This window comes from Lytechinus variegatus, chromosome 5 (assembly GCF_018143015.1).
Source record: "Lytechinus variegatus isolate NC3 chromosome 5, Lvar_3.0, whole genome shotgun sequence".
Classification (NCBI taxonomy): Eukaryota; Metazoa; Echinodermata; class Echinoidea; order Temnopleuroida; family Toxopneustidae; genus Lytechinus; species Lytechinus variegatus.
Genome location: NC_054744.1, coordinates 5369610 through 5391760, shown reverse-complemented (window position 1 = coordinate 5391760; position 22151 = coordinate 5369610). Strand labels below are relative to the sequence as shown.

General features: G+C 35.8%; 1 protein-coding gene across 21 annotated transcripts in view; it reads left to right on the top strand.

The window, feature by feature from the left end:
• The first annotated feature begins 715 nt into the window (after positions 1 to 715).
• Positions 716 to 22151, top strand: part of LOC446192 (extracellular matrix protein 18) — a 160745-nt gene continuing 139309 nt past the window's right edge. For 8 of the 21 annotated variants that reach the window (XM_041608249.1, XM_041608247.1, XM_041608238.1 and 5 more), the window contains exons 1-2: positions 718 to 992; positions 13131 to 13320. In XM_041608249.1, coding sequence (XP_041464183.1) covers positions 880 to 992; positions 13131 to 13320 — 303 coding nt within the window. In that variant the 5' untranslated portion in view covers positions 718 to 879. Of the gene's footprint in view, positions 993 to 13130; positions 13321 to 22151 lie in introns of all 21 variants that reach the window. The other 13 variants (XM_041608231.1, XM_041608230.1, XM_041608248.1 and 10 more) reach the window with 4 other exon arrangements.

Sequence of the window (22151 nt, the reverse complement as noted above, 5' to 3'; positions counted from 1 at the left end):
AGTAGGTCGATAGTTGTTCACTTCATACTATTTGGTAGTGCGGCTGCTACTATATCTGAGCAGATTGTCATGATCATACAAATATTGGAAAGAATCCAATGAAGAGTTGCTTGGGATAAAATCCGGAAAGTAGACGGAATTACAGATGCAGGACAACCAATGAAATAGTTATGAATTTATGGAAGTTATCATGTTCTTCATTATCATCATGCTTTTTGTCCTCCCTCCTTATTTTATTTTATTCCTCCACTTTCGCTCTTTTTTTTCGTAGAAACCTTTTCAAATTTGTTTATTGAATACTTTGTTAATTTCATATACATGTTCACCTATTCAAATTTACATCGTTAATCCAATTATTCTTTTCGAAGTGATCATTATCATATTTGATCAAAGAATGGCAACCTTAAAGGGGCAATGTAAAATAATAGTGAAAGAAGGAAAAGATATAAAAGGAAAGAAAACACGAAGAGAAAAAAGGGGTGAATACGACTATACGAGTGATATTCCGCTGTGCCACGGCCTAATATTTAAACTCCAATTACCCCCTCATTGAGCTGAAAAGAAGTTTGCGCGACAGGTGGAAGAAAATTGGTCCAATCAAATTCGAGCTTATCGTTCTCTTTATTCATGCATGGTCGATTACGTTACCAAACTAACGCAGTGCTGGTATAGGGGTACGGACAACGTGTGCAAGTTATCAGTAGCCAGTCAGTCAGTAATTTCGTCAAGTGAAAGTTGTGAACCTTTGGAACGAGACCCACTGCGGCATCGTTATGTTTTTAAATTGACTTATTCACTCTTATTTTCTTCTTTGAGACTTACCAAGTGTGATAAATTGCAATTTAAAAGGAAGAGTTATCGCTGAGAAACGTGATCGCCATGGCGCGATTCTGGGGAATTTGCTCGTTGATGCTTCTTCCAGCGTTTCTCCTCTTGGAGTCCCAAGCCGCCAGCATCCCGGTAGAGGATGAGTCATCTTCGTCGGCTATCGAGTAAGTTTTGTAACCTTCGGCCTGTCTGTGTTTGTGTTTGGTTTGTGGACGAACAGTCGGCACGCTCATTTTTTAGTGTTCCTGATTTACTGAAATTAGAGTTTTAATCCGTTTTTGCTGAATTCTTTGAGACTGTATTTTTTGGGCCAGGGTTAAGTTCATTATTTCTTTTCATATATCTTCTTATTTTTAAACTTTCATGTTCCCGTACCAAACTTATTAAACTAAAAATAGTTCAACTATCACACAAGAATTTAGGTTCAGGCATGCATATTTTATGTATCAAACTTACCAGGGCTTGTCCTCGACAAATCTTGTATTTTGTAAGCATACTATCATGACTATGCTGCTGTATGACATTAGCGTACATATGGGGGGGGGGGGGTTGAAGGGGCTCTTGCTCCTCCCAAAAAATTACCAAGTAAAAACAAAGAGAAGGGCAAAATATCCTCTGAATATTTGTTTTTAAATCTATCACAAAACGGGATTTTTTTGTAATGAAAATATCAAAATTCTCGCTTGCTCACAAGTTTTTATGAATTTTATGTGATAGGCCATGTCTAGCCCCACAAAATGTTTGGCTCATTAACTTGAGCCTCTGCTACTCTATTCATGAAAGAAATGAATCAAATGAATAAGTCATTGAATTTGATTAAATGATGATCGGAGGGAGGGGGGGGGGTGGGTCACACAGTTAAAATGTTATCATATTTTTCCATTTTTTTCTATAGCTCTGAATTTCATTCATCTTTATGTCTCAAAGGGAAAGTTCACCCTGACAATGAATTGGTTTTGATAAGAGCAGAAAAACTAACTGTTGGTGAAGATTTGATAAGATTTTTAGTGAACTTTGAAATGTCAAATCTGACGTCTTGTGAGAGCTTCTCCTACTGGCCTAATAATGAATTCCATTAATTCCAATTATTTAATGATTCATGATCAATAAATATATTTTTTATATAAAATAGGCCAAGGGGTACTCTGAAATGATATTTCTGAAAATATATTCACCTCAAAAATAAATTCACTTTCAATTTGGTTAGGAAATTGCTTCTTTTTTGATTTTAGAATATAAGAGAAATTTAAGAATTTATAACTTTCACCAATATTTTGCTTTTTAAATTTTCTGCCTTTAAACCCAACTTATCAGGGTGAACTATCCCTTTAACTCCTCCATGATACAGTCTTTGGCCACAGTTACAGAGGTACAGTTATGTGTAGGGCAAACGGAGGTCAAGCAATCCTCCCCCTTCTTGCTTCCAGATGTTTAAAAAGAGTAAATGATGTCTAAACCAATCAAATCCAAGATGACAAACTGTACTTTCACTCTCCGACAATGATAGGGTTGAGCCATATTGCGGAGTAATTTTCCTCTAGAGATTATTTATGAGAAAGGGAAATCAAGTTTTGGGTATTTGGTTGCTCATATCAAGGAGCTACATAAAATATGTACTCCTTGCTCATATTAAAATATTATAGATCCTCTTTATCATCTTGTTGATTGAATGATTGATTGTTAAGGTTTTGAACTACACTAGCTCTCAACTACACATGTGTGTCATAGAAGTGCCAAATAGTTGTTCTAAATGATTTATTCTCTTGCCTGTTGGAAAAATAAGTCTTCATTGGATCATCTTCTCTTTTTCTCTAAAATTGGCAGTACATGTATATGTGAAATATATATCTGAAATCAGATACTAATAATTGTGTTTCCTGCATTTAAAAGCAGAACCAGACTTAACATTTTTCTCTACCGGTGTTCAGATACTCAGCAGGAATCAAATTGGCAATCTCCATCTTCAATTTCCATTTAGCCTGATTCCAATGCATGGATGTATGTATTTTGGTATTTAATAGTATTCTTTGAATGGTATGATACTCAGAGTCTAGTCAGAGATAACTTTTTGATTTTATTCTCTGGCTCTTATCCTATTAGTTTTGTTTTCTCTCATTATTCCCACTTGATTCAAATTGAAAAATGCCACAACCTTCACCACAATATATTTTGATGGGGGGGTGACCTAAAACGGGACATCAACATATTTTGTGAAAAATAACTACTTTCTTATGTTACATGTGTTATATAGCCCAAACCTCTTTATGTTCTCTACTTTCTCTGCGTTTCTCTCTCTTTTCCTCTTTCCTTCCTTTTGCTCTACTTGACAAAAGCATAGAGGGGGCAATTGCCCCCCCACCTGTGAGACTGCACCTGCCTGACATTCTCACAACTCAAAATATTAATTTTCTTCTATGTACGTTCTTGAGCATTATGAGTAGTATAGCTTACCCTTTGTGCCAAAAGGGATTGGAATTTGTTTTCAGGATTAAAATTACATACAGATAAATTAGATAGAAATTATGACGGTCGTATAATAATACCACCGATTTACTGTCACATACGTCTTTAATGCAAGGTTCCCTCTCAGGATACGTGAAGACATGAACACAAAAGAAATAAAAATCAGTGATGACAACATACGGAAAAGCTATTGAATAGATCCCTTACATGTTGTAACTTGCGGCCCACATATTTAGGGACTTTGATGTTAAAGCCAGAATGACATCATAAGAAAGGGCATCCTTGTTTCTTCCTCCAAGGCATTTTTGTCAGAGTCCCATGCTGCGTCTCTGTACTTAGTATGTAATAGGACTTAACCTCCAACCCACAATTTCAAGATTGTCCGTAATCTAATTTCTAACAGCCATTAGCTAAATAGAGACGGCAACATGGCAGATGCGTTGTCATGACGTTGTTAGATCCCCGTTTCGGAACCAGATTCATTGAAAGATCGTCTGGTCAAGGGTACACAAACTTCATTGTTGTTCTCAATTCCAGAACCTTATGTTTGGCTGTGATTCTAATTATGAAAAAGAGATGCATACGAGACGCGAAGTGAGTCTTTTCAGATCTTTGTTGCATTTTTACTACCATTAGCCAAAGCTAAATTTTTTTGTATTATTTGGTAAAAATGTATTTAGAATAAAATCCACACTTTTGATTCATTGATAATTCAATGGTTTTCACAAATAATTGAAGAAACATCAATTTTTGAGAAAATCGAACACTTATTTTATTCATTACTGTATTCAATGAAAAAAAGTGGCCTTCCTTGTACATACAATGGTTGTATTCCTTGTAAAAAAAACCCCCATCATATTCAGTAGGCCTTATCTTGTCACATTGATTAGATACTTCACATGCAGGCAGTTTTAGGCCTATACCTAAAAGTGCTTTCTGTATTTAATCAGTGCATTTATATTGTTAAGGAATTGTATACATCATGACATTTAGCGAATTGAATTTATCATTAACTTTTTGATTTACAATTAATGGTTATTGTGATTTGTAAAAGAAAACGTGTAATTTGTCAATGTTACAAAAGTTACGAGTCCATAATTGATCATTTCCCTTTTTTCCCCAACAGACAAATTTACTTCAAATAGGGAGTCTATTGATAGGATGTATTTTGTAAATATTCAGATATATCTTGGTACAGTTTGACAGCCCCGCTGAGAGAGGCATGAGCTACTAACGCAAATAAGGTGAATTAGGGGATCATCGCACAATAAAAATACTACCCCAGGGAAGTGAGACTTTTGACCTCATGTTTCTCTCACTTTAAACTTGAATTTGACAAATACAGAAAACAGCATATCTTTTTCTTCTGGGTTTAAATACATTGGTTTCATGCCAACTTGTTTTTCCGGTCTACATTGTCATCTGTTTTGAAAAATGTTCTGAAATGTGTGAAGATTCTTTCTCTTGTGTTAATCCACTATTGCAATCATATTTTGTTGTTGCCGCGTGACGAGTGTATGACATATTACTTTCACAAAATTGATTTTATCCCCTGTAAAGTAGGAACTGAAATAAGCCAGTGCATACATGTACCTCTATGTTAACTTTTTACATTCTTATTTTTGTTTCTGCTACAGGGGTGGAAGGGGGGGTGGGAATTCATGTCAATAATTTTTTCCTACGAGCTTTGTTGAAAGACTTTTATTGATGTCTTTTTTTCAAAAGCTAACTTGAAATTTGTAAAATCTCAATTGTTGTTGTTTACATGTACTTATCAATATGGTCTGAAGAAAGCTTTAATTCTTTTATTTTTCCATATAATTCCTACTGCATAGTAGCTGTGTGAAAAGACTTTTGTTGTCATGTCTACTTTCAAAACGTAGTAACATGAAATTTTGTAAAATCTCAGATATTGTTCCTTATCAGTGTGGTCTGAACTAAGCTTTAATTTTTTATTAAATAAAAATCATTTGATTCAAACTGCATGTACATGTAAACATATGATTAAAGATTTCTACCTGCTAATTATAGGAGATAAAAGGTAACGCTTCGTTTTCATCAAGATAATAAAATCGGTATGTGACCAAGTGATTTGTAGACCTAACCTCTATTAGAATTGGGAATTGTTTTCCCTGATAAAACCAAATCAATTGTAGATCAATTGGGTCTAGCCCATGACATGTGGTATAAGACCATCTAAAAAGTATACCTAAACTAGACCAAGTGGATGTCAACCTTTGAAGATGACTAATTGAATTTGTTATCCAATGCAGTAATTATTTTATTTGACAGGGTCACACGGCCTTATTTCAATTTCCCTTTTCATTTTCAACTGATAAATTCATGTTTTACCCTTTTTTTCTTTTTGATTAAAAGGCATTGTTGTGAGTATTTAGATGTATTTTATTTGTATCAATATGTATATGATTGCATGAATTGTGGTATATCTGTAATGACCTTTTTTATGTGAATATGAAAAAAATTCAAACAAATTATTTTACAAGCTTATAACTTACGAATAGGCAAAAAGCTACAAATATGTAGAAAAGCAAGGGCTTTATAGACACCAGAAAATAGCATGAATGCTTGTCAAGTCTGTCCCTTTTACTTCTTAAAGGGGAAGTTCACTCTGTCAAAAAGTTCATAAAAAATAGAAAAGATAAAAAAATATTGCCAAAGGTTTCAGAGTTTCTAAAGCCATCAAAAAAGAAAAGTTATTAGAAATTGAATTATTTGATTTATGACATCATATATGCGAGTTACTTTCCTACATATCGTGTGATAAAAATCAATGAAATGTAATTTTCTTAGAAAACTTAAAATGTTTTTACTGTATGAATATCAATAGACAGATCATATCATACCCATTCCTAAAAAGTAATAAAAAATAAGTCATCACAAACCATTTAAAATTGAAATTAATACATAACATACTGTATGGGGCAGCTGCTCATTTATGATGTCACAAATCCAAAACTTGAAATTCTAATAACTTTCGTAATCTTAAATTGATTTTCCTCAAACCTTCACCAATATTTTTTATTATTTTTTCTCCTTTTTTTGAAACAAACTTTTCTTCAGAGTTAACTTCCCCTTTAGAACAATTCTTAAATTGTTAGTAAGGCTAATAAGAAACAAGTAATAGCAAATGATTGTATGAGTATGTAGGTGCCTCTCAATCAGACGACTGAGCAATACTCATTAGCAAGTGGCATATGTCATAACAGTTGTGGCCTTGTAAAGTTGACTGTTCACAGGGCAAGTTCACCTGCGAGATCAGAAGATATCTTTACTCATCAGGTGCCACCCAGCAGGCTCCAAATCCAGCCATAGGTCACTGTCCTTTCTCAGATTGTTTTCGACCTCTAAAGGATGGATTCCCAATATCTGCTTTACAGAAGACATATAATTTCCTTAACCCACTTTGGTTACTGACTACATTGGTGCAAAGTGGGGCAGCATTAAAGCAAATAGTTCTCAAAGTTGTGGCATGCATACAACCTACTGCCTAAATCTGCGGGAATTAGATTAGCTTTAACATTACAATGAATGGGGATTTTCTAGGGTTCTGTTTGATTTTCAAAGGCATCTCGCACCAGAGTCCCCACATAATTTTCCCACTATGGTCACGGTAGCTGATGAGCATGATTAAAAACTTCAAGCTCAAGGAGGTTGCGACCTGAGCACCCTATACAACACCCATATGGAAGGGCTCGACATTAGCAGTGGCCCTGTGGCCTGGGGCAACCAAAAATGAGAGGGCCACCAAAATTCTTATTATTTTAGTGGAACATTCAGGCCACCAAGAAAACAAGTTAGTGTGGACTGTGGAGCCTTGGATATGGCCAAGATATTTTCTAGGATGGGAATGTTCTCGTATTTTGTTTTCACATTGACCTTGCAAAAGTCCTTGTGAAAGTTATCATAGTTTTCAACATTATTAAGCCTAATAACAATGTAGCAGGTATTTTTTTTGAGAATATATTTGCATTCACACTGGGTGATCAGAGTAAAGTTCGTTAACGATTGGAGAATGCTCCATTGAAGTACAAAGAGTTGTGATCAGATGTATCTCAAATTTCAAATTGCAATTAAAGATCTAAAATTTTATCCCTGAACTACTGTATACATTTTGGATTATTCACATTGTAAGATTGATTGAATGAATCAATCACTTCTCTTGAGGTGTATTCAGATTTCAGACCACCTTGAAGTTCACGATTACAGGGTATATTCTCTGATTGCGAAATCTATGATCCAGAAAATAATATTTTTGCCAATGTGAAAGCAAAATACTCATATAATATCCCTGAAAAAATACCTGCTTTATACATGTAGGTACTATCTGGAATTACGAGAACTTTTGAAGGGATTTTTTCCAAGGTCTTGGATAGTTTGAAAGGGTGAAATCAAATTACAATAACTTTCTGAACCGAGCAAGTAATTGGGGGCAGGCAACTTGCCTGCTAATCAGACTATTCTGCACATGATTGTAACTTCTAAGAACTTTTCTCGAAAAGGTCCACTTTGGGTATGTATAAATGTGGCAATAATTATTGCGTATTTTCAGGCCCGAACAAGTTGTTATAATTTAACTGGTATTCTGGTGATTGAGTCGGTCTGAATATATGCTTTTAGTTTTGTAAGACCTCATTCTCATTTACCATCCTCAAACTAATTTACTGGAAACTAATAGTGGAAGCTAGTTTACATGTAATGAGAAAGAGCAAAGTGGTCTTGGAAGCAATCTTCCAAACCAGTTTTAAAAACCACTTTGCAATGTAGCCTTCATGATCGCTTTGCATTGTTAAACTGGTTTTAGCGAGGACACAACCATTCTTTTGGAAGCGATCTTCGGACAGTTTCAATGCGCTACTCCACACACTGTGTGTAGAATGCCTACACTGCAGTTACAAATTTCATGCGAAAAATATGACCCCCCCCACTGAGAGCGTTCCCATAGCCACAAGACCACTTTACGTGAAGTGGTTTGCAAACCACTTTCGGCCGATCAAATGGGAACGCGCTAGCAAAGTGATCTTCCATACTAGTTCCATACTGCGGTTGCGTTGTGGTCTAGTGGTTCTGACTCTCGCCTTTCAAACAGAGGGTCATGTGTTCGAATCCTAACCATGACGTGTTTTCCTTCAGCAAGAAATTTATCCGCAATGTGCTGCACTCGACCCAGGTGAGATGAATGGGTACCCGGCAGGATTAATTCCTTGCATGCACTGAGCGCCGGTGATGGTAGCCCGAGCTAAAGCTGGGGTAATAATAGCAGCGCTTTGTATCCTCAGGCAAAAGGCGCTTTATAAATACCGCTATTATTAGTATTTTTTATAGTTCCCCGAATCAAGTTAAAACTAGTTTTAGAAAGTATTTATGAGAATGGTGTCTAAGACAAAGGTGATTGTATTCTCAGTTTTGCATTTGGTCTGACCCGTCAGATGGCAACACATTTTGTGTCCAGAAATAGATGAATGGGCCGGCCTGAATGTCTAATTTCTGTCAGGTGGTGTCGTTCAGATCCCTGTGTCATCTGCTTCCTGATATAGGTAGATGGATGACTCATCCAAAGAAAATCTGTGAGAAGAAGAAATAATTCTCAAATTTCTTGAAAGCATGTGGGGTTTTTAGCTCTGTTTTGACTTTATTCATGCATTTCATTAACATGTAGTTCTATAGGTGTAGAGCAGTACTGGTTGCCAAGCTGAGATGTTTTAGAAGTTATTGGACCTGTGATATCTGTAATATTTAACATTGGGTCTACTCTCAAATGATTGGCCAGTTGGCTATATCTGTTTCAAGATGGTAATTAGAACCTGTAGCCTACACGCAGGTCTATATTATATCTCTTTTATGATTTCATCCTTCAACAGTCTGGATCAGAATTATGCAGAGTGAGCTCGGACCTGGCAATAAAAATTGCATAAAATGATTAATTCAGTAATTGTCAAAACTATTTTTTACAAGTCAAATGAAGAAATAGTTTAGGATTATCCTCATAGTAACAACAGTCTTGGGACCTAGCCCTGAGGCTAAGGACATAGACAAGGCAAAGAATTTCAAGACTAAAGGGATGGTCCGGGCTGAGAGTATTTTTAGCTTAATAAGTAGAGTGGAATTCACTGAGCAAAATGCCGAAAATTTCATCAAAATCGGATAACAAATAATAAAGTTATTGAAGTTTAAAGTTTAGCAATAATTTGCGAAAACATTCGTCATGAATATTTAATTAGGTGGGCTGATGGTATCACATCTCCACTTTTTCTTTTGTATTTTATTATATGAAATTAGGTTTATTCAATTTTTTTCCTCCAAGAACTAGAAAAATTGGATTGACATCTGATTTAGTACATTTATATTAAGCCTATTGCTGCAACTTATACCCTTTTCATAAACCTATCCTCCAATTAGCCGCCTAAGAGTAATGCGGATAATTCAATAAAAATTGCATTCATAAACTCCGAAAATAAGCCGCATTATTTTTACGAGCGCCCGTCCTGAAAAAGGCGGATAATCGCCATGACAACTGGACACGCCCCCTCCGATGCGGTTGTGTTGGAAAAGGGTGACCTTGTGACCGCACCATGGCAATTATCCGCATAATTTGGAAATGCATTCATAAACTCAAAATCTTGTCCCGATGCTGCTATTATGCGGAAAATAGCAGCATCAGAGTAATGCGGATAACTCTTGTCCTCCTCCAATTTTACGACCAAATTATGCTGCTATTAGCCGCCTAATTCATTTTAATGGGGTTTATGAAAGGGGTATTATATCATTGTAAGGGAGACATATTATTCACACAACTACGAAATAATGAAAAAATATGATTTTATGTAATAACAAGAAAACGGAAAGTGGAGCTGTGACATCATCAGCCCACCTAATGAATATTCATGACAACTGTTTTCACAAAATATTGTGAAACTTTATTAACTTTATTATTTGATATCCGATTTTGATGAAATATTCGGCATTTTGCTCAATGAATTCTACTCTTAGTATTAAGATATAAATATTTTCAGCCCAGACTATCCCTTAAGGCCACTTTATTCTGAAGGTCAAAGTTTGTCCATGAGGAGAACAACACTGCTTGTGAGTTTGAACTCAGTTGCTGTCATAGAGAATAGAGATATATAGTATGTTCACCTGAAAAATGTTTTGAAGAGCTGATCTCTTTGTTACCCCCCAGAAGTCCGAAACTTGGAGCCAGCTGTATGCATTAACCCCTCAAATATTCACAAGCTAGGTTTTATGACTGAGATTCCTGTATGAGTCATCCTATATTCTTTTTCCCTGGAGTTTTGATTATCAAATTACATATTTATTGCATTATAGACGAGCCATAACTCATTGAAAATCAAAGTCAGGACTGACTAAGAAAGTTATGATATCTACAGATATTTTTAAAGCTTTTGCTTTTATAGATATAATACAAGGAATGCCCTCTTATCAAATACAAAGCTAGTCTATATGGGTTATTTTACAATTGGTATACTTTCAGAAAATGGCTGTCTGTGCATGTTAAAAAGGAATATATGTGTGGTATGTAGGCCTCTCAGATCTGCAGTGGCAAGAGCAACTTGCAACTTCTAAAAATTGACCAAATCTTTAATTTCTGGGCCAGAATTACTGTTTCATTTCGTTTTCTTTACCAATTTCCATTTTTAAAAACAACTCTCGAGCCTTTATTCTTACTTGTAATCATTAGGCATTTTTACAAATCAGAATTGATTATTGAAAGACAATTGTTTAAAACTGAAAACCCCAAAAGCTACATATATGTTATGAGATATTTTTGTGACTATGTCAGTTCTGTCAAAGAATGTCTGCTCTAAATTCTGTATTTTTATACTTAGTTGGACATATGACTTGATTGATTTTTATATGCAACAAACTTAAATTGTTAACTTTGCCCATATCTGCTTATTTTTCACACAGTTCACATTCCAATGTTGCTAAATCAAATGCTTTATAGTTAAATGAGACGGCTGTGTACATATTTAAACTGATTACCCATGATATATGTTCAACTGAGAATGTAAAGTTCCAAGTTTAAAAAGGAATTTGCTATTAATGATTTAATGATGAATTTATTGAATATTTATTTATCACAGTTCTATTTGATAATATGATGGAAATAACTGAAATATTCTTCCTTCCAACTCATAATTAGGGCATATACTACGCCTATCTGTTCCAAAACTTTTTTTTTTAATTTCTACACATACATTGAAATCAAACACCAGACTGTCAACATCATTGTACAATGCACTTGCATTTTTTTTTAGCTCAGTACTGTTCTCTTGAAGATTTTTGAACAGAAGAGACTGAAGGGAGGAGATACAGATAAAGAGTCCCAACTTGGAACACTTGTGGCTTTGTGGCTAAAGTTTGGTTTGTAAAGAAAAGGGTAGGGGAACCTGAAAATCCTATCTAAAAATCACAAATTTAAGAAAGAAGGGATGATTCATTCAGTTATGTAATAAACCAACGATGAATCAAGAGAAAAAAAATAGGTGTAGAGAATTGTGGGGTTTCATGTGAAAAAGTACTCGTAATACAGGATCAAGCTTTCTAAACTAGAATAGATACTGCTTAAATCACCCTTTCCTATAAAGTTGGTATCTTTTCAGATCAGAATGCATTATTTACACCTTGCTTGTGGGTCAAATTTTGACAAAGTCAAGCAGATTTCTGTGGTGTGTTGGTTGAATCACTGGTAGATTCCCCTTGTCCTTGTTTTTTGAGCTTCAGGTACTTGTGAACTTTTGTTCTAGTATCAAGATGATTGCAGATGTTACCAGTAAATATATGTAATGTTTGTCTCCTAGGTACTGGTATCCACATTTTCTTTCACCAAATGATTTTCACTGCTGTGTTGTCAAAACTTTTCTGTTAGCAAATCACAGTTGGTTGATATATGTACATGGAAGTCAAATGTATATTAACTTGCAAGTGTTAACTTAAGACAGCATCTGGGCTGGCTTTGAAAGTTTTTTTGCATGTGTATTAGGGGCCTTCTGCTAGATGAATTAAGAATACTAGTATATGCAAATTGTTGCGAAATATGCAAATTGAAAAAATAAGATGTTGCTTTAGTGCTATAAATGAATAAAAACATTCCGAAAATTTGTGGCATTATTTCAAAAGTTCCATTGTATGAAGGTTCCTTTAAAATCAGAACAAAAAAATGGGGGCTTTTATTTTAGAATGTTACTTTTATTGTTAAGGTTTGATAGTCTGAAAATGAAATCAAGTTCATTGATATTGGTTGATATGATGATAATATTACTACCGATAAAGCTAGATTTATTAGCGCTTTTTGCCTGACGTTACAAAATGCAATTTTCATTATGCTTGCTGTACATGTAATCTTGCCTGCAATATCAGCACTCCGTGCATTCAAAGAATTGATGCTGACAGGTACCCATTTACCTCACCTGGGTCAAGTGCAGCACAATGTGGATAAATTTCTCGCTGGAGGAAAACATGCTGTGGCTAGTACAAAAATGATTAAAGAAACTATACAAAACAAAATTTTGAACTTTTTGAGTAGCATACCGTATTACGTTTTTGATTAATTCTTCTTCAGATAACAATCCTTATGAATGCTTTTTATTAACAAAGAAAAACAAACCATAATACATTTTTGGAATAGCAAACCAACCTTTTAACCTTCATTTTTTTAAACAGTATTTTGGAATAGAGAACCTGCAGAACATCGAGCTGTAAGTGATTTTAAAAAATGGACTAGAAATCTTTTATATAATTTGATAATCATAATAGTGTCTGTAAATTATATTTTTTTCTTTTTTTTCATATTCTTTTAGTTTTGACACTGGGTACCTGATTATAGCTCCCAAAGTCTTTGTGGCCGAGAGTGTCGAGACGATATGCATCAGCTTACAGAACATGACTGGCCCTCTGGAGGTGGCCATTAGGCTCATGGATAACTTCACAGCGATGGCCAAGTTACCAATACAGTTCATGGAGTTCAAAATGGCTTGCTATAATCTTGAGGTATAGTAAACATTTCACCATAAAAATAAATGGATTTTAAACATTAATATAAAGATTTGAATGTCGTGTTTTAAGGTTTTAACATCCCATCTTATCTTATCTCTGTTTATCTCATCTTATTTTGTCTTAGTTCAACTTATCTTAGCTTATCTTATCTCATCTTATTTTGTCTTACTTCATTTTATCTTAGCTTATCTTATCTCATCTTATCTTATTTTATCTCATCTTCTCTGTTTCATCTTTGCATCTTATTGCATCTTATCATCTCTCTTCTTATCTTACCTTATTACATTGCATTGCATTTCATCACATTACATCTTATTGCATCTTATCTTACAGTAGCGCCCAAAATAAAGTTGACACCCTTAACGCACGTAACGCCGCACCGGCCCGCACTGCGTTTATTTTTTCATTAACGTTCACGCGCGTTATTGCCAGCGCGGAAGGATATCAAACAAAAACAAAAAAAAAAGTACCTCGTAGACTTACGTCGCATTATTATTGCGATAACGAACGCGATAATAGCGCAATAATCATGAAGATTGTCATAATAAGATGAATCGGCGCGCCGATGTTTTACTAAAACCTCGTGTAAATATTTTGAAATTTACCACCCCCTTGGAGATCGAAATCCAGGAAATCCAAGGGTGTCGATTTGGGTTGATTAACGGTGCGCTAGTTGACAAGTCAACAAACTGAAGAAGTCTCGGAGGAGGTGACTTGGTTTGACCAGACCTCGGAGATGCCAGAACACTCGTCGTCTCGTGCCATCATGAGAATGCTCGATCCGTTCTGATTTGGAGTTCAGTTGTTTTCCCCATGATTCATTAATATACTCGTTTTAACTAGTGTCACTTTTTAAGAATTCTCATTTGTCTTATCGTGTTTCACTTTCTTTAAATGCGTGTAGTTTGTTTTCAACCTAAAAGACATTTTGTCCAAGAGCAAAAATAAATAAAAATAACATGATAAAAAAAGGTTTTCAACCCAAAATTATGACATTTCGTCTAAGAAAAATTTTGACAAGCTGAAGCAGAAATAAAAAAAAAATTAAATGTTCACTTTCAAAAAAAGCATTTTTGTTTTCACGGCAAATTTACATTACAAATTTTAATTGTGCTTCTCGAAAGTGGGGGGGGGGGGGCAAGGGTTGTCTGTGCCCCCTCCCCGGGATCCGCCAGTGCTAGTGGATACAAGATAATACGCGGGTGTTGTACCTCTGTGTTGTGATGTTATGTGATGTTGTAAGAGAGATTGGCAAAGCGAGGGGGAGACACGCATATAAATACACAGAAAGTAATACGACTTGAGAAACCACAAGAGAATGACACAATTAAATAGCGATATGCATAAAGATAGTCCTTTAATTTGTCCCCAGATCAGGATGAAAAAAAATCAGCTCCCGCTTTGCGCTCGTATAACTTATTGGAAAAGATTTCAATGTATCAGATCAGATCTATCATTTTCAGCTCGAGCTGAACTATGTCATCTTCATGAGTCACTGTAAGCAGACCAGTATATATAACTTCAGCTAACGCTTTGCGCTATATATTTTTTTTGCTGAGATACAAACCGAGATACAAACCGTGATACACAATCATCTTCGGCACAAACATTGCTCATTACAATGTTTAATTTCCAGGGCAAACGACATGTTATTTCCCCCAATATTTTAGCTCACTCTTATTTGTGTGATATAATTTGTTAGTTAATTTCTTTGAGCTCTCTGACAGTTACTAAGCTTTATTCTTACACACAAGAAAGGTAAGGTTAGGGGAAGATGGGGCAAAGGACCCCAGGCTTTCGGGCAAAGGAATTTTGAAATTTGCATAAGTTAATAATTTTGAAGCAGACGTTCGACATGGCGGCATAGTATCAACCATGAACTTGTAACATGTAAGAATAAAGCAATTAAAGTAACTATCACGGCTACATCTTGAACTGTTCAAAGGAACCACAAAAAAATCAGCTTTTACCTGCAGTTCAGCAGTTCAGGGAAATGGATGAAAATACCCCCCCCCCCCCTTATTGGCGGAAGCTGCATCCGCGGCCCCTGTTTCTGTCAAGTCTTCAAGATCCATTTGATAGTGTAGTACTATCGTAGCCGGGATTTATTGGGGGGGGGGGCGATGATTGCACGCGAAGTATATAACACTTGCAGTCTTGCAGAGCGCGCAAATTTTAAATAATTTTTCTTCCCGCTCGAAGCGTGGATGTTAAATTGCATTATAAAAAAAATAACAAATGCCTACTTTGGTATAATCAGATTTGATAGAAAAAAGATTCAGCAGCATTAAAAACAGAGTAGAAGACAAGTATGCTATGCAGTAAGGGAGAAGTAATCCTACCCGCGGATGACATAGATGCTCTGAAATTTCGAAGAGCAAAATTTCCAGGTCATATCATGGTAACACCAACAGGATTTGTTTATAATAATTGTGCTCTGGCATTATTAGCTCATTGCGTGATATTTAAACACAAAAGGAGGGGGAACATCACGGTAACTTCTCTTTTCATATCCTTTTCGCCGTTGTCAGAATAATGTTTTCTATTTCTATAGAGAGTAACAAAAGGTAAATCAAGTATCTTAACTCCTTAGCATCTCAAAACAATTTTGAAACATGTCCTGATCATTCGTTAATTAAATCTGAGATGTTTGTGACTTCTATTTCATTTCCTTTTGCCGTTGTCGGAATGTTTCTTTTATATTTCTTAGAGAGTTCATAACAAAAAGTATATAAAATATATGTTAACTCCTTAGCATCTCAAAGCAATTTTGAAACATATCCTGGTCATTCGTTTATTAATCTGAGATGTTCGTGATTAAAATCGTGAATTCTCTTTTATTTTGTTTCCTATTTGCCGTTCTCGGAATAGTGCTTCATTTATCTTTCTTTGAGAGTTCATATCGAAAGGTATTATTTTAACTCTTTAGCATCTCAAAACAATTTTGAAACATGTCCTGATCATTCGTTCATTAATCTGAGATGTTTATGACTTCTATTTTATATCCTTTTGCCGTTGTCGGAATAATGTTTCATATATATATTTCTTAGTGGGTGTTGCAAGAAAATATTTGCGATTCAATTGCAAATATTCTGTTACAATTTCACAACTGATTTTTACAACGTTAGCTGAGCAAACCAGATTAATACCTTGGTCACATTTACTCTACGACGGCGAGTTGAAAACAGCCGTTTTAACATTTTTTTTGGTACTAGCTATACATACATGACACAGGTGGCTTGAATAAAAATGAATAAAACGGCTGTTTTCGACTCGCCGTACGGCCGCCGTAGATCAAATGTGACCGTGGTATTAACTTCGTGTTTCAAGGCACAGATTAACAATCAATTACTAATTTGCAATTAATTACAAGACATAATAGTGATTGATTTAGGGACCAAGAATAGACTTGCAATTGATCGCAAGTTTCTTGCAACACACCAATAAAAAGCTCATTAAGAAAGGTATATCAAATATATTTTAACTCCTTGCGCCTCAAATCAAATTTGAAACATGTCCTGATCATTCGTTCCTTAATCTAAGATGTTTGTGACTTCTCTTTTATTTTACTTTCTTTTCGCCGAGAGGTGTTGAGGAGTTAAAATATATTTCATACACCTTTCGTTATAAACTCTCTAGGAAATATAGAAGCATTCATATTCCGTCAACTGCGAAAAGGAAATACAATAAAAGAGAAGTCACAAACATCTCAGATTAATGAACGAATGATCAGGACATGTTTCAAAATTGTTTTGAGGTGCTAATTAAGGAGATGAAGTAAATTTTATATACCTTGACTAAGAAATATAGTCACTGCATACTTGTAACTCATATTTGAGTGATTTCGGGTGATTTCATGCAAGGGTCTAGAGTGGGCCATAATCTGGCCATAATATGCCTGCGCGTCTATCATGTACTGTGTTATAGAAGTGTTGGTGTATTGTTGAAGTTTAATAATGACCCTATATAGCTAGCTACTTCGACCCGTTGAACCTGACTGGGATCAATATTCGTCAATTACGCCGTCTAGCACGTTTTGAGAACAATGGACGAAGGTGTGAAAATCACAAAGCATCCAACAATAGGAAGAATCCTTTTCAAGAAGCTATGCTAAGATCTCTTGTGTAGCGGTTTGAATGTGAATTAACCCTGGACGCCTGAATGGTCAAAAGAAATTACGCCTATTTTATCTTCAAGACAAAAAAGATAAATCAATGAAATAAATGTGTGTGTTTTACTTTTTACGAACGTGTATCAATTAATCGAACATCTTATTTGCTGTATTGATGAAGAGTACCAGGTCGATAACATGATTTATTAATGACACCATGTGAGTTCTCAAATAATGGTACAAGATTTTAGAAAAAAAGTTTTGGGTGTCGTCTCGTTTATATCAAATCTCAGCAAATATTGAAAAGTTTCTGAAATGTCATTACTTTGAAAGTATGCTCTTCATTAAACGTGCACATCAGGATGGTCTCCCATCCTGATGTGAATACATTTTGCCTTGTCATGGGGAAACTCCCCATGTAAGGAGACAAAGGAGCTGCACTCCTTCCCTATCATTTCAGCGGAAAGGAAGTGATTACTCTGAGAATTCGGAGATGGAGGGGAGAAAGAGTAAGGTAAGGATCTGTCTATTCAAAAAACAAATGGAAGAAACATAAATAGAACGGGGGGGGGGGGGGGGGGGGGGGGGGGCGGCGGAAGGAGAGGTTTGCCAAATAACAAATTATGAAAACATTCACGTCACTGTATCAAAAGCAAGTTCAAGTTCAACTATTCAAAATTTAAAAAAATATATATCACATTATAGTAAAGATATAGGCCTACATGCGATGCAAGTGACTACAGTAATAGTATGATTTTTTTGTAAATGAAAAATATGCATGTCCTCTTCCTCCTCTCCTTTTTTTCTCTCACGTGATTATCCTGATCACTTCAATCTATCATAATTATGATTTATCATTAATCTTTAATTTATTTTGAACACTATCATGTTAAGGATTGGTATGTGATAATTTATTAATAAAACATAACTTGAAAAAACTAGACAAATTGGTTAAAGCTCCCCCCCCCCCGTGTTGCAAATCTAGCTGGTCCAACAGTTGGGTAATAACAACGTATATTGGTATATTCCATATTTATTATTATTCTAAGGTTGCGTATATAGAACATGGTTTAATCCTGACAAAATGGCTTTTATTATATTTCATTTTACTTTATTTTCACCATTCGTTGTGCCCAATTTCGGCTCCAACTACTCTCTTCCTTTCTATTCGTTTCAACGTTTCCTCTGCCTCTACATCAGGGGGGGGGGTACTTAGATTTGGACAGGGGTGTGCGGCTGAAGGTTCAAAACCAATAACCATTATGGGTCATTTTGGCTAAAAGGCACCCATTATTAGGGATTTATTAAAATTTGACCCCCCCCCAAAAAAAAATGGAGAATATGGACCCACGTTTAATTCCAGTATCTAAAATTAGGGCCATGTTTAGGGATTTTTCAGCATAAAATGTAAAATCAAACCCCATGTTTAGGGATTTCTTTAAAAAAAAAAGCGACCCATTCCAGCGGCACATATGCCTTATTTCGTGAGTACCCCCCCCCCCGGTGGTCTGAATGTATTCAAAATTTTCTGAACGCTAAAATATGACTTTATTGCTCATAATTAATTACCTCGTAATTTTTTCTATTTATGCCTCGACTGCACTGATTTTTGCTTTTTGCAATTTGCAGATACCATATTAAGACTCGTGAAACGAAAATTAAACGGCACGCACAAAATTTACAATTTGAAGCCAACACCGAGCTCTATCTAATGAAATTAGATCTAACTGTTGTCTTGTCGACGGAGAAAGGTCATTTGTTCGCGATTTGGTATATTTCTCCTTATCCTGGGGCTGGCTTCAAATTGTAAATTTTGTGCGTGCCGTGGAATTGTTTTATCACATCTTCCAAGTCCGGACGGCTGCACACGCGTTGATCCTGTTGACTGTATCCACCGTCTTTTGACTTGTTAGCTCCATGGGCATGGTACAACTACAAAGTACAAGAACAAGTCCTGCATTTGCCTGGTCTTTGGCAGAGCCTCTCTTTTTCGAGGCTCAGGTTGTGGAGTAGGGATTTTCGTTTATTTGGTTCTCTGGTTATTTTATTGTTATTCTTTTACTGGCATTTGATCTATTCATTACTTTCTAATACTGCCTGGCCAGGGTTAAACTTTGGGGAAATTGCAGAATTTTCTGTTTATGGGGGGGGGGGGGGGTCGAGTACAAAATTGAAAATCAAATTCTTCGCAAATGTGGATGCATACGTTATACCGGATGTGGTTTATGAAAATATATAGCCTTTAGGTCAATCGATATCTATTAGCATGATTAGGTAAATAAGAGTAGGTCTTATCATCATGTCGGCATCATGTTAAAGGTGTGCTAGCTCGGAAGGACAAGTGGAAAAAGTATATATATAATATAGATCAACCAGTTGCCTAATTGTGAATGTGAAAACAGATCCTCTTTTTAACCTTCTTTCAATCCTAAAATTCAATTTTTCTTTAAAATTTTGACAAATGTAGCTTACCAAAAACCTAATACAAGTTTTAAAATCATATTTCTTGGGGGAAATCCATGCAGTGCGTTTCCTTCCCCTTAAAAATTCCAAACTTAGGCAATTAACTCTTAAGAAGTCACCATGTAATCAAATTTTTGCCCACGTAATGGCAACCATACGATAAATAAACCAAAGGAGAAAAATTTGTCCATTGACATTGTTTGCTATTATTATGTTACCTGGTTATTGTTCATTCGTTCACTGTTTGAGGTTCATGGGTGGAATCTCGAACCAATTGAAGAGTTGCAGCTCTGTAATTACTGATAGCTTGAAGTAGAAGTTCGCCTTGGTGAGAAACACGCGGTGAAACTGTTCAGTATAGGACCTACCTTTAATTTTTAAATGGAATCTCAACAAAAAACAACTGCATACATGCCCCCTCCCCACTGCCATGTCATCACCATCGCAATAATCATCATTGACATATAATCATCAAACTTTTAGGATTATCATAATCATTCTCGGCACCTTCATTATCATCACCGTCAACATCATAAAACATTAATTAATCATCACCGAGGGCCGAAGCAGGGGATATATCCTATTTTCATAGGGTGCATCAATAATTGTCCACCGCAAAATATCCTCTGATCCGCCGCCCATGATCACTGTTTGCTATTCTCGGGATTATTTCACATTGGCGGCGGGAGCAAAAACATTTAGGGGAGGTCCTAAATTTTTTGACACACAAAAAAGGTCATCAACCTAAATTTTAGGGGGAACAAAAACATTAAACATCTCAAGGGAGGGTCCACGTGAATTTAGAGTGGACGCAGGAAACAAAATTGACAAGCAAAAAAAGTTATCAACAATAAAATTTAGGGGGGCACGCCCCCCGTCCTCTGCTTCCGCCGCCTATGTTATTTCATAATTGTAATGATCAATTATTAAGATCATTGTTACCATCCCATCATCATTATCTCAACATAATTATCATCATCACCATTCTTGTCATTGCCACATCATTAGGATCACAATCACCGTCATGATCATCACGATCATAAAAACCAGCACTGTCATCACATGTTACTCAGAAAACTGATTTAAAGACTTCCCAATTCGACGAATTATTCTCTTAATTGTTTCAAATGTAAAGCTCAAGTTATACCTCTTTAATAGAGAGGTACAATCAGTTGCATCGCACTGATAACTGCAAATAATAATAATTGTAATAATTATAGGGCTCGGGTCTCATTCGAAAAAAAAAACCCTGCTATAGTGGTAAAATTAATAATAACATCGATGAGTATGATAATCATAATAGTAGTAGTAATAATGATGATGCAAAAAGCTATGTGACTCTAAATACGGCCCTTGAGATTTGGTTCAGCCAACAAAGAGTCAGCATCATGCAGATGAAGGGGATTTTCAAAGACGTATACTCGGACCCTAGCTAGAGCTGGAGAAGGAAGAAAGAATAAAAGGGATAATTATTGGTTGGGTTTGAGCATGTAATAGGTCCATGGTCTGAGGGACGATTGTGAGTAATCTTTTCATCATTACAATATTAACAAGTGCTTTGCTTGGGACAGCTGCACTGGCAAACAAACTCGTAGTCAGCGTCTATCAACCCATTTCATTTCGCACGTACGGCCGGCGGAGAACTGAGGCTAGTAACCAAGATCGTTTGCTAGTAGTCTGGACGGGCATGTAATGCGCGGCCGAGTAGATTCTAGGACTAGATTCGTATTCTAAAGCAGAGCGATTCTGCTGATCTCTACATGTGAGTTGTTTTCCAAGCCAATCAGTTATCGAAAATGTAATTGAAAGAAACAATCTTTGCGAATGGTATAGAAAAAGGCTCGCTGATTTGGAGTCCTAATCATATCGCGATAAATTATCGCAGCTCGAGAAAGTAGTTCGCGGCCGTGGCCGTGCGCCGAATCACCGGCCAGAACACGGCGATATCTGCCACAGACTAGCCTAACGTTCACGCACGTTAATATTGCGATAGTCAGACCCACATCGATTAGCGCGTTTCACGTGCGATATCTGTCAAGTTTATTTTGGGCGCTACTGTATCTCCTCTTTTCTCATCTCATCTTATCTTATTGCATCTTATATTATCTGTTTCATCTTTGCATCTTATCTTGTTATTATCTTTTCATCTTATTTTATCTTGTTATCAATTTTACGTCATTGTGATTATCTTATCCTTTTTACCATCCTTGCATCTTAATAACTTATCTTGTCCTTTCATATTTGCATTCAT